Source organism: Pteropus medius, unplaced genomic scaffold (assembly GCF_902729225.1).
Source record: "Pteropus medius unplaced genomic scaffold, Ma_sr-lr_union100, whole genome shotgun sequence".
Lineage (NCBI taxonomy): Eukaryota > Metazoa > Chordata > Mammalia > Chiroptera > Pteropodidae > Pteropus > Pteropus medius.
This window is the reverse complement of record NW_024341894.1, coordinates 1,047,091-1,059,505: the sequence shown is the minus strand read 5'-3', so window position 1 is coordinate 1,059,505 and position 12,415 is coordinate 1,047,091. Positions and strand designations below refer to the sequence as shown.

The following is a 12,415-nucleotide window of genomic DNA, read 5'->3' as shown; positions in this document are numbered from 1 at the left end:
GAAGTTCTTTTAAAATTAGGAAAAACCCAAGCCTTATAGCAGAATCACAATCTCTGGATGCTTATTGGACTCAGTAAAGAGCCTGTGCACCCCAGAGGGAACTGACCAGTAGCCAGAAGGCCGATGACCAGGGATGTAGATTAAACCCTTTGTTTTCTTTTTCATTTTTCCGGAGAAGAAATTGATGTAGTGACTAAGTACACAGACTTTGGGGTCAGATACTCAGGTTATAAAATCCAGTTCTGACACTTATCACCAATTGTGATCCTGGGCACTTTGCTTAAACTCTCTGTAACGGTCTGTTTCCTCATCAATTTGAAGTTCATAATTAGATCTATGGCATGGAGTTGTTGTATTAAATAAGTAAGTAAATGCCATATGAATTTTGCTGTTGCTTTTATCCTTTTGATCCTGGACTTTTGACACCTTTTTAAGTATTTCCACTAAAAATGAAAAAGGGAAAAAGAAAGGTCAACTCAAAGTACTTAGTGTTTTAGTTTTTTGTTTTGTTTTTGTTTTTAGTAATAGGACAGGTGAAACTATTAATCTAAAATTGGGTCACTAGTTTGATTTCATTGATTTTCATTCTAATATGAATTTTCATGAATTGACTATGCTTTAGTCACAGGGTTTTTTGAAGATATGATAATTTTAATATAGCCAGCATTCGCTGACTGCCTACTTGATGCCCAGCTCAGCATTACTGCAGACATGATAAAGTGAGAGGAGGGCGTGTTGGAGCTAAGGCAAACGTTTAATCACCTCTTCCACAGTTCTCTTTGGAACAACCATAAGTATTCGCCAGTGTTGTCATTTAGTATAGATGCTGTGAGAGACTCAACGACTTATAAGTCAGAGCATTCTTATAGTTTACAGTCCGGAAGGAAAGATAACCCAGGTACCCACTGAAAGTTAGCTAAGAACTTTGGAGCTTGACTGCAAGATAAAATGAGAGCACAGAAGGGAAATCATGGACCAGAAAGGGCTAAGAGATTGCCTTACCTCATTCTGTCATCGGTGTCTTAATGTAGCCTGTGGTTAAACACCACATCAGTGGCTCAGATAGTAAGCTGTGTGGCTTATGTGTAGATCAGAACATGATTGTTGTTACTGACTGACTGACTGATCTAAGAAGGCTTCCTGGCAGAGGTAGAAACTGAACTGTGCCTTGAAGAATATGTGGAAATTGGAAAAGCAAAAAGAAAATAAGGAAAGGCATTCATATATGTTTGGGGACCCCAACTTATGAGGGAAATAAATTTACTATAATGTATTGATCTTTTTTCCTTTAAGCATGGTATTTTAAAAAGCGATACGAAGTGATTTTTGATTACAGTCTGTCCCGTGCTGTGCCTGACTCTGGGCCAGATGAAGCTGAGAGGACACAATTGAAATTCAGGAAGAGATTAAAGAGGAGGCTGCAGGTGATTCAACAGAATAAACAGAAAGCTGTTTATCACTGCTGGATATAGCACTAGAAAGATGCATGTTTTAATTTGAGAGATTTAAATAGGAAAATGCATTTTAACATTCCCACCACTCCCACTTTAATCAACTGCTAAATCTTATTTGCTCTTCTAATTATCTCTTGAATTCATTCACCCTTCTGTCTCTATTGCTTTATCCTTAACTTAACCCAAGCCACCTTCTCCTCTTATCTAGATGGAGCGAGCCTTCAGCCGGCCACGTCACCGCATGTATGTATTTATACTTTTTCCACTGTGCCAAAGTGCTTTCTGTATCCTGAATAATCTTTGGTAAAAGCAAATTAGGACATGGCAGTTTACTTCCTTAAAACCCTTCAATAGTTTGCTAGGACTCTGAGAACTAATTCCAAACTTTTTTGCATGCCTACCTGGCCCTGCATCATCTAAGCCCTCTTTTGTTTAGCCTTATTACATGTCTCATTGCCTGTGCTCTTTATGTGTCAGCCATATGGCCCTGCTTTCTCTCATTTCAGGAACTTCCTTTTGACAGCAATATGATTCCCACCCACCCTCTTAACTCCTCTGCATCCAAAGACAGCTTCTTCAGGGGAGACCCCTGGCTCCATAGACTGTTTACAGGTTGACCTTGTTATGGGTCTCAGAGAGTCATTGTTTTTAATCTCACTTGTAATTATTTGTTTAATGTCATCTTTCCAAGAGACACGTGAGTACAGTTAGTAAAAAAAAAAATAAGCAAGGAGTTGTGAAACTTACATTCTGAGAGCTGGAGAAAGATGATAAACATAATAAATAAGTTATAAAGTATATTAAACAAAAGAGAAAGTAGATGTAAGGTAAGGGCCAGGAATGCTAGGTGAGGGAAGCAGTTCGCAGTATTAAAAAGAATGCTCAGCCTATCTCCATACTATATTCAAATTAACCCCAGAAGTAGCATATGTTAAACATAAAAACAACACTGTAAAGCTATAACCTTTAATAAAGCCTGATATGGAATAGTAAGCCCTCAGAAGTGTTTATCAAAGAGACTAGTGGGCAATTTTGTCATTAGTATTATTATACTCATTCAAAATTCTCAGGTTGCCTCAGTCACAGAATTGCATATGCAATCTTCCCCTGATAGTGCAGCAGTGAAGGCAAACCCAGGCTTGTGCCAGTGTTATCGGAATCCTTCTCTGAAATCTCTTGTGGTGAAGAGAATTTCTCTCACTTCTTTCTCCTGTCTCCTGTGAGACCCCAATGGAGCTAATTAATTAACCTGTCACAAGGGCACAGGGACTTCCTGACAGTGATTTCTGAGGGTGTCCAAGGACCCAAGGATTGAATGACAAAAACAAAACTACTCTGTTTCAGAGAGTTGATATGAGGAAGATTTGCTATCTCAACTCATAGATCTCTCTCTCTCTCTCTCTCTCTCTCTCTCTCTCCTTCCCTCCCTCTCTGTCTCTGTCCGTCAGTCCGTCCCTCCTCCCCCTCTCTCTCCCTCTCTGTCTCCGTCTCTCTATCTGTCTGTCTCTCTCTCCTTGTCTACTCTTCTGAAAAACAAAACACTTGGCTCCTGGGCAGCATAGCTTTAAATTGGAAAATGCAGTCTTGCTTGGCAGAACAACAGAATCACAGTCTCCCCACTGCTCGGAACAGCTTGCGACATACATCCCTACAGGCAAGACCATAAAGGGCTGTCTAATGTCCTGGAACCAGCACCCCCTAAAGGACTTCCTTGTGCACTTTCTTTAGAATTCCACTCTATGGGGGCATTTCCTTTTTTCTCCAACAATTCTTCACCCTGGATTGATTTTTTTTTTTTTCCTCTCCACTTAATTAGTGATCCCATCTTTTGGATCAATAGAAACCACTGTGGCCCTAGAGATGAGGACCAGAACAGAATTCAAAGGGAAATGTAGAGGAAACAATGACTAGAAAGTTTGAAAGGACACTCTGGTCCCTCTGACCATAGTAAGATAAATTCCCCTTCAAAGCCACTCCAGAGAGGCCCGGATTCAAACAGTGGCTCCTACTTACCTCTCCTCACTGCTCGTCTCGAAAATGCAAAAACTAGACTGAAGCCAGCTCCTACATGGTTCTAATTACCTCTCAGCTAGACGATGGTGGCCCCTAACGAGTCTCCCTAACTCTAGCAGTCACCTACCACCACCTGTCTGACATGCTATCAGCCAAAGGGAGCAAAGAGAATTCTTTACCTTTAATCTAGTCAATCCTACGACATAGATCTTGATGACAAAATCAGTGTAAAGTTGGTTGTTGATAACTGCAATTATATTTAAAATTTTATAACCAGAACCAGATGCAAGAGAATACAAATACTAAGTATATTTAAGGATCACATTGAGTACTTCTCAACTGAGAGCAATTGCAACATATTCTCTATTTTCTTCCCAGATTTTAAGATGAACACAAATTCCCCTGGAACCTACCTGATGTCTATGTCCTTTTGGACTGGGTGCATGCGTGTGTGTCCCTGTGTCCCTGTCTCGGTCCTTAGGTGTTCTTGCTTCAGTGCCTCAATGTTTCAGTTTAACTGAGCATCAAAATTTAATTTCCTTCCATCCTTTGGTTTCATTGAAGGAAACATTAACTACTTTATAATTAAGGAAAGGTCTTTATGCCCTGCTACTTTTTCTAGCTATGTCCCCCCACCCCACCCCCACCCCACAACCCCACTCCACTGGTGGAAAATTGGGGGTAAGAAATATCAACAATAAAGAAATTAGGGCAATGCCCTGTTTCTCTGGGCATCGTGTTTACCTGTTAAGCAGCACTGGTGGTGGCTCATAAGATGATCCCAGGTGCTCCTTCCCATCAGCCACTTAGACAACAGCATGCTTCCTGCTTTTCTCTCAACTGCTTCAGGTCATCCACTGAGCTTCGTTGTCAGCAGCATCCTTGTACTCCTTGTTTTTAAAAGATTCATCTCTAACAGAGATGGCTTACTTTTTGGTAGACTTGGACTCTTTTTTTCAATTTAACTTCAGCTTTCATTATTTTTAATTAAGGCACACACCTTTTAAAGCAGGTATCTATAGTGTTTTTTATTCTTTTTTTAACAATCAAAAAAAAAAAAAAAAACCGAGATAGAATTTAGTGGAATAATTTCTCCTTTCAATTTTACATATAGGGATATGTTCCAGTTTACATTTTGATTTGTAGGCCTTCCAAACACTTTATTTTGCATTGTTCTTTAGGTCCGAAGTTTACAACGGGTCTTAACTGGTTGCAGTAAGTAGCAGGGACTGACCCAAGACCTCAATTAGGACCATATTGTCAATTCTAGGAAGGATTGACCCTAGACGTGGATTATGACTGGGTCAGGAGCCAAAGAACTGACCCAGAGCAAATGATGAAGCTGAGCAGCTTGGGCATATTGTTGGTGTCAACATTTGTGGACCTACTGTGTGCCGGGTACTGTGCAAGGTGCTAAGGTTTCAATGCTGAGCAGGACAAACCTGGCTCTGGCCACATGGAAAAAAGCTGACTGGTAGTCTAGAAGAGAAACCAATATTATATAATTATATAATAAATACTACGAAGGAGGATGATGAAGGTATGTAACAGAGATCGAAATCAGTGAGGGTGGTTATGGAAACTTTCCCATTGAAAATGATGTTTAACTGCAACTCTGAAGGAGAGCAGACATTCACTAGGCAAACATGGGGGAGGGAAGAGTGTAGAATGTGAGAGGGCCCAGAGGTGAGAAGAGCTTGGCATGTTGCAGAAACTGAGTGCCGGAGTACAGAAAGGTTGGGGGTGGGCATGGGGCAGAGGGTTTTGCAAAATGGGACTGGAGAGGTTTAACTGAGTCAAAAGTTATGGCGAGCTCAGACATTAGCCAACCTTCTGCCTCAGAAGGCCAGCTGCAGGGACGCTAGACGTCAAGTAATACTTTGATGGCAAGGGGCAGTGGCTCTCTTGCAGACTGTCCATTCAGGTTAGGGCCAAAGTGTGAGCCGGGCGTACTCATAAGCAGAAAAGATTCCCTTAGGTAAATGGGAGCGCTGACTCCCAGTCACTGAGTGCGGTCCAGACAGGAATACAGGCCTGGAGAGACTAAAGTGCTATGAGAATGACTTATCAGATTTAAGCAGTAGGGACAAAGCTAATGAAGACCATAAGGATCGGGCCAGTGTACCCTTGGAGCCCCAAGGGAACCAGGAATAATCTCTGGGTCTAAAATGCCACTCAAGAATAATATATGGAGCCCCAAGGGAACCAGGAATAATCTCTGGGTCTAAAATGCCACTCAAGAACATTGTGGTGGGAGGGGGGACAGATATCCTCACAGGGTCCCTGAATCCCGTGTATTTTGTAAGGATTTGACTCAATTCTGGATTTCCCCCAATTGTGGGTTTTATGCCCTTTGTATCTCTCTGCATTAGTCTGGGATAGATCAAGGGCACGGATCTAGCCGTGAGACACTGCTGAGGGGGACAGACTGGAGAAAAAAGGAGTGCCAGTGCCACCCTCTTATTATATATAGGTCTTCACATTGTAATTCTTTATAAGCTTGGAAAAACATCTCAAAACTTAGCAAAGTATTTATCTTGAAAGCCTCAGGAGCACCTTCTTAAATCCTACACCATCTCATGATGAAATCTATTTTGCACTCATCTATAATCCCATTTAATTTGTTTCTATCCCTTAATGTCTTTGTTGCTTTAAAAAAAAAAAAATTAGTTTCCAGCTTTGGGAAATTAAATGCAAGCTGTGATCCTGGTTGGAGCTAGTATACTGAATAGAAATGATCCAGACAGTGAGAGGTAGCTCAGTGCCATCAAGGAAGTTAATGCCTATTTAACATGTGTTAAAAATGAGCTGGATTTGGGGATTTTGGCTAACCTATAATATATTTTTTGAAATATATTTAATTTTATGTAAAATAAAATATAACTTTCACAACACATTTTTTTCTTACCTTTTAATTTTCCCTTCTCTACTGTAACCCCCTCCCCCTTACCTCCAGTTAGGATTTAGACCACATAGAAATAGGCCCTATTTTTCCCCTTTCTAGACATCATCTCATTTCAACCTTACACCAACCTAATTTGGAACTTCTAGACAGTTTCACCACACTGAATGTTATAAATCTCATGTCAGAGATGCCTTTGACATGACCCGAGTCATGGATTGTGCTGTCACATTCTTGCTTTCCAGGCCCCGACACCAGGGAAAAGCCTACTGCTTAGTGGCCTAGAATCTCAATAAATATTCAATATTCTCTATCAGACAAATTGAAGGAAAAAACAATACAAGGAACTTTTCAGTGCCACTTGTGGTCCTTGGATGAGAAATGTTTTCATACTCGAGTTATTAATTAACCTAAAGTGAAGTCCTCTACCTGCAGCCTGGTGAGTTAGGACTTTTTTCATGGTTGGTGGGAACAAAGTATTCTTGGCCCTGTGTGAGCCCTACTATATTATTCACTCTAATCCTTCTGAGTGGTTTCTCTCTGGGCCTTGGGGAGTTTCCTGCCATGCTCATCCATCCTCTGCTGAGGACTCAAGGGGAGCCCTCTGCAGAGCCCAGCCGTCTGTGCAGTGTTCTCCCCGCTGGTGCTCTGCCTTGAAAAGTCCAGTTTCTTAGGCCTCCTCATGTTCCCAGCTCTACCTACTCAACTCGGGGAGACCATTGCCATTTTTCCGGGTTTCCCTTCACTGTGCATGGCCTGGAGACCCTCTGCAGGCAGTAAGCTAGGGCGACCGTAGAGCTAACTTCTTTTGGTTCTCATCTTTCAAGGATCACTGCTCTTTATTGCTTCATGTTCAATGCCTTGAATACCGTTGTCTCATTTACTTTATCTATATATTTTACTAGTGTCAGGCGTGAAATTCAATCATAGTTATTTTCTCTTGGCTGGAAGCAAAATCCCCTCAGGGCTATTTTAAAGTTGTTTTTGACACTCACTTTTTAGGGCCCGGCTTCATATGATAATAAACACATAAAAGAGTAATCTGACAGTAAATATTTATTTTGTGGCAAAACGAAACTTTAAAACTTTTCTCTTGAAATTATTTTTCTGAGTCACTAACTTAATTTACAATCATAGTTTCTCTGCGAAGGAATTTTTAGAATTAAGAAAATGATACCTATGGATCATTTTCAAATTAAATTGTTATGAACACTAAATTTAGTAATTAATGAAGTTGTGAGCCTTTTACATTTTTAGGCATGTATTTACATATTCACTCATTTGTTTTTGCATAGTTTGGGTGCCTTAGTGTTCATTTCTTATATTTTCATGAGCTCTTTTTAAAACTAATTAATAAAATAATTTTTTATGGTGATATTGGTTAATGAAATCCAGTAAGTTTCAGATGTACACTTTAACAGTAAGGCATATATATATATTTATACTGTGTGTTCACCTCTCACAGTTAGATTTCTTTCTGTCACCACATATTTGACCCCCTTTTACCCTGTCTGTTCCCCACCCCCCCACCCTCTGGTAACCACTAGTTTATAGTCCATGTCCATGAGTCTATTTGTCCTGTTCGTTTATTGGTTTCAGATTTATAGCCCACATATAAGTGATATCATGTGATCTTCAACTTTTCCTGTCTGGCTTATTTTGCTTAGCATGATTATCTCGGGGTCCATCCATGTTGTTGCAAATGGCAGTATTTCATCTCTTCTTATTTCATGGGCTCTTAAATAGCTCACAGGCCTTAGAAGTTGGGCCTATATAGTAAGTACCCAGTGGATAAAACAGCCCTGCTTTGCCTTGGTGTTTAGAGTGGTAGCAACCACCACTTACAGGAGCTTTAATAGCCCAGTCATGGCCTCTGAGCGTGAGATGCCCATCGCGTCCCCAAATGTCAGCAAGGTACCTCAGTGATTTCCAGGTGTTAGGTACTACCAAGCAAGAACAGGTTTGTTCCCTTTGGCAAAATTGTGACCTTTATCCCAGGTGAAGCAAATTCTTCATCAGCTCAAAACTTCATGTCCTAGGGGCTCGCTCTACTTTCAATTCTTCTAAATTCATGGCTCTTTACCAGGAGTCATCTCCACCTCCCTGTTTCTCTCCCCCACTTTAAAGGGCATAGCTGGCAATGTCTAAAGACATTTTTAGTTGCCACAACTTGGGGCAGGGGTATTACAACTGTTGGCATCTTGTGGGTGGACGTAACTCAACCTTCAACTATGTTCAGCATCGTCTTGCGATCGATGTTGGACTTAATGATATCACACATAATGTTAAATTTGATCAGAGAGTTTTAATCAAGTGAAAAATTGGTATCTCAAAAAAAAAAAAAGAAAATATACTTTAATGTTTCATTCTGGAAAAGGTAAGGAAGGACTTAGTTAAAAATATAATTAAGTTAAAAACATTAACATTAATTTACGACCTTCGAAAAAAGTGTAGTTGGCCATTCGCGTGCACTAGGAGCCCCTGTGTCACTCTTATGCCACATTCCATAGGAACTGTTGAGAAGGATGACACAGAAGCAGAACAAACAACAACAACAAAAAATAACTATCCCAAGCAGATACCTAAAACGGGTTAAGTATTCCTTTAGATAGAGAGTAAGAAGGTGTGTTGGAAAATTCCTTTGATCTGGCCTTGGAAGTTTAATAAAAATCTAAATTCTCCATTTTTTTTTTTTTTTTTTTTTTTAAAGAAGAACCCAAGTTAACTGATCTCCTAATAGAACGTTTTCAGTTCAAAATAGGATGTTATAACAAGTATTTAAAATAGTCTACTGTTGCCCAGCTACTCCATTCTTACAAATTAAAAGAATATATTATAGTGTCAGTGTTTTGTGTTTGCGTTCCACACAGATGCACACACAAACACAGGGCTGAAGGAACCCAGTGACAGAGACCAGTGATATGTTAATCCAAAGTAATAGCTGTGTAGTAATGAGAGCCAGGGCAAAGGGTGGTCACGGAAGGAAGAGAGACTGGGATTAGTGCCTCACTACTAAACGTCAACTCCAAAGGGAGAGGCAAGGGCAGAAACAAACACGTTCCTAAGTTGTCCATAGGAAAGATCAGGCACAGAAAGAGGAGATCCATGCAGGATGAACAATAACAAATGTTTCACAGCAGCAACTGTGTTTCATGGCACGAGGGCAGTCCACTGGGTTAAGGCACCATGTAGCACCAGGCAGTTGGAATTCTGTTGGCTGTAGCTAGGTGCACACAGACTCCCTATCTGGTCCTTTTGACTCTGAGACTGTTCATGGCTAGCATATGACGTTTTCTTTGGAATGATTATTAGCTTGACTTAACTGTGTTGTAGATCACATTTTGCGTTGTTTGTATACAGCCTACTTATCTACAGGGTAGATGATATTTTTATGTAAATGCCTAAGGGACTGCTAAACATATGGTTCTTATACCATGTTACCTATTTCTGTTTCAGCCTCGACAATTTTAGACGGTGCAGCCTTGCTACATGGTGTAAGAAATGGCTGTAGGAAACAACACTCAGCGAAGTTATTCCATCATCCCGTGTTTTATATTTGTAGAGGTATGTGTATTTTTTACCTTTATGGACAAATTGTAATAATAGTAACAGTTTTTATGCTGAGAACTTGGGTTACTTTACAAAATTATTCAATCTTATAATTGATAATTAAATTTTGATAGCACAAATATGATAAAGAATTAATAAATTATGCAAAGCGTTTCTTGAAGAAGAAGCCATAGAACAAGGAGGTTTATAAATTTCATCTATGGGGGTACAAAATAATTGTGTTTTATTATATTTCTTATATTTTTAGTGGTGACTTCAATACGTTATCAATTATGAGTGCAGCATTTTAATTAAGTTGTTTTTAAAAAATCAATATCATGTTTCAGGAATTCAACAAACCAGGCAGTTCACAGGTTATGTTAGTTGATGGTCTTTTGCCTCAGAACCCAAATAAAGAAAAAATCTTAAGAGTTGACTATCTCTAGTGAGCATTTTTCTTTAGTGGGGCATCGAGAGCTTGTATAATGTGAAATTTCTTCTGTCATGAATAATATTGTTGAGTTGCTTCAAGTTTATACCAGCAAACAGTTTCTCCAGCATCTTTTTGGTTAAACTTCTTGTACCCCTTCCCCATTGTACCTCCTTCTCTATGTGTTTGCTATAGAGACAAAACATGGAAATTTTAAGAAATTTTGAATCATATAAAAAAACAAAACCACTCCAAGTTATCTCAAAATAAGATGTTGATTTGCCAGAGATATTATTTCTGCCTTTTCAATGGATAAGGCATCTAACGGGTTGTCTTTTATCCTAAAGATTAGGTTTAATATGACTGAAAGAGCTGAAAAGTAAGTGTCTGAGTTTCCTTTCTGAGTAACTGCCTGGGTAGTTTCTACATCCCAAGGATCAGCTGTAACATTTTCTGGTATTGTGGGATCTTTTTAGCTGAGTGTGACAGAAACGTGGATGTTGATCCATTTAATTAACGATGTGAAAATAGACACTTGGGTTAAACCACTACTTATATTAGTAGACGTGTACTTTCAGGATATATGTTGTTTAAATATATCCTACAAATCAATGCAACAAGTATTTTTATCTTTTACCTCTTGAAATAACTTAAGCTGTCTGTATAGTCAGTTGGATCATTTTTAGTGTTCTGATTTTTGACCAAATATATATATATATGTTTGGCTGATTCTTGAGTTTCACATTATAGACATCCTTTGGGAATTTAGATGAACAAATATTACTTGATTACTTATTTTCTGATGATATTTGTGAACCTGTTTGTATTGAAGAATCAGGTAGAATTAGATTAGGTTGGGACAGAGGTGTTAATATAAGTCAAAATACACGTGGACTCAAACTAAGCTAAATCTCTGAAAGGGTAAACAAAGAACTCATATCTCACCATAAACACATATTCTTTATACTCTTGCTTTAACTTGCCATACAAGGCCAAGGGTAACACCATTCGGACAATAATTATACATTATATATATTGCGGGTTCTAGTTACTATTGTTCATATTGAAATTGTAATGAAAGAAAACGATTCTTTTCTCCTGCTGCTCATGTGGGAAGGGCAGAAGGCTATAGCATTTGTTTTCAACATTAAAACTCTTTTGTTATAAGAAAAATAAATTTTTTAAGTGAGCTGGGGGAAATTGGGAGATAAGTCATCTGTCATCATCTTTATCCTCCCGGTAGCAATTTTATTTTACATTTTCTTAAAAATCAAACAGGAACCAAACCTCAAAGTGAAAGGTTTAATTTATTGCTGGAAGCTATATCTCTGAAGATTTTCAGCCCACTAATGTGTGAATGATGAGCTTGACTGGTAGAGCGGGCAATAAGAGACATAAATCAGTCTTTCTGTGCCTTAACTTGACACAAACATAAATACAAATCTAAAAATCTGAGAGATAAAAGACAGTTTATTCTTTTTCTTTCTGTACTATCATTATTATTTTGCACGGAAATTTAAGTTATATCAGTGATCAGAAACAAGCAGGAGAAAAAAAAGGAAGTAGAATTAAGTAGAAATTGAGGGGGGTCAATCTCAAAGTGGCTCTCATGATTCTCATGTATTTCATTTATCAAAGACTTACTCTATTATTTCAGGCATTCTGATATAACAGATATCAAAAAACTTGGTCAAAAATAAATTGATTAAAATGTCAATTTGATCAATGCATATCTTTTCACTTTTGGTTTTCTAATTATGAAAGAATTTAAACAGAGAAAATAATACAACAGACATTCCTACACTCACCATCAAGACCAAATGTTAAAATTTTGCCATATGCTCTTCAAATATTTTTTCAAGGAAAATAAAATATTACAACTATGACCGAAGTCCTGCTGTGCTGGACCAGAAGTAACTATATATGTGAAGTTAGAAGCTTTTTCCTCTGTATGATTCTCATGTATATTTTCATATTTTTCCTACATGTGTATCTATTCACAAATAATATTTTAGGGAGATCTTATATAAATGACACCATGCTGAACTTTTATTTTTTACTTTTTTT

At 38.5% G+C, this 12,415-nt stretch overlaps 1 protein-coding gene across 2 annotated transcripts in view; it reads left to right on the top strand.

Annotated features, from left to right (window-relative positions):
- The window catches only part of PLPPR1 (phospholipid phosphatase related 1), a 399,455-nt gene that overhangs the window by 285,660 nt on the left and 101,380 nt on the right, over window positions 1-12,415 (top strand). For both annotated transcript variants that reach the window (XM_039855678.1, XM_039855683.1), the window contains one exon: window positions 9,826-9,933. In XM_039855678.1, coding sequence (XP_039711612.1) covers window positions 9,871-9,933 — 63 coding nt within the window. In that variant the 5' untranslated portion in view covers window positions 9,826-9,870. The remainder of the gene's footprint in view (window positions 1-9,825; window positions 9,934-12,415) is intronic.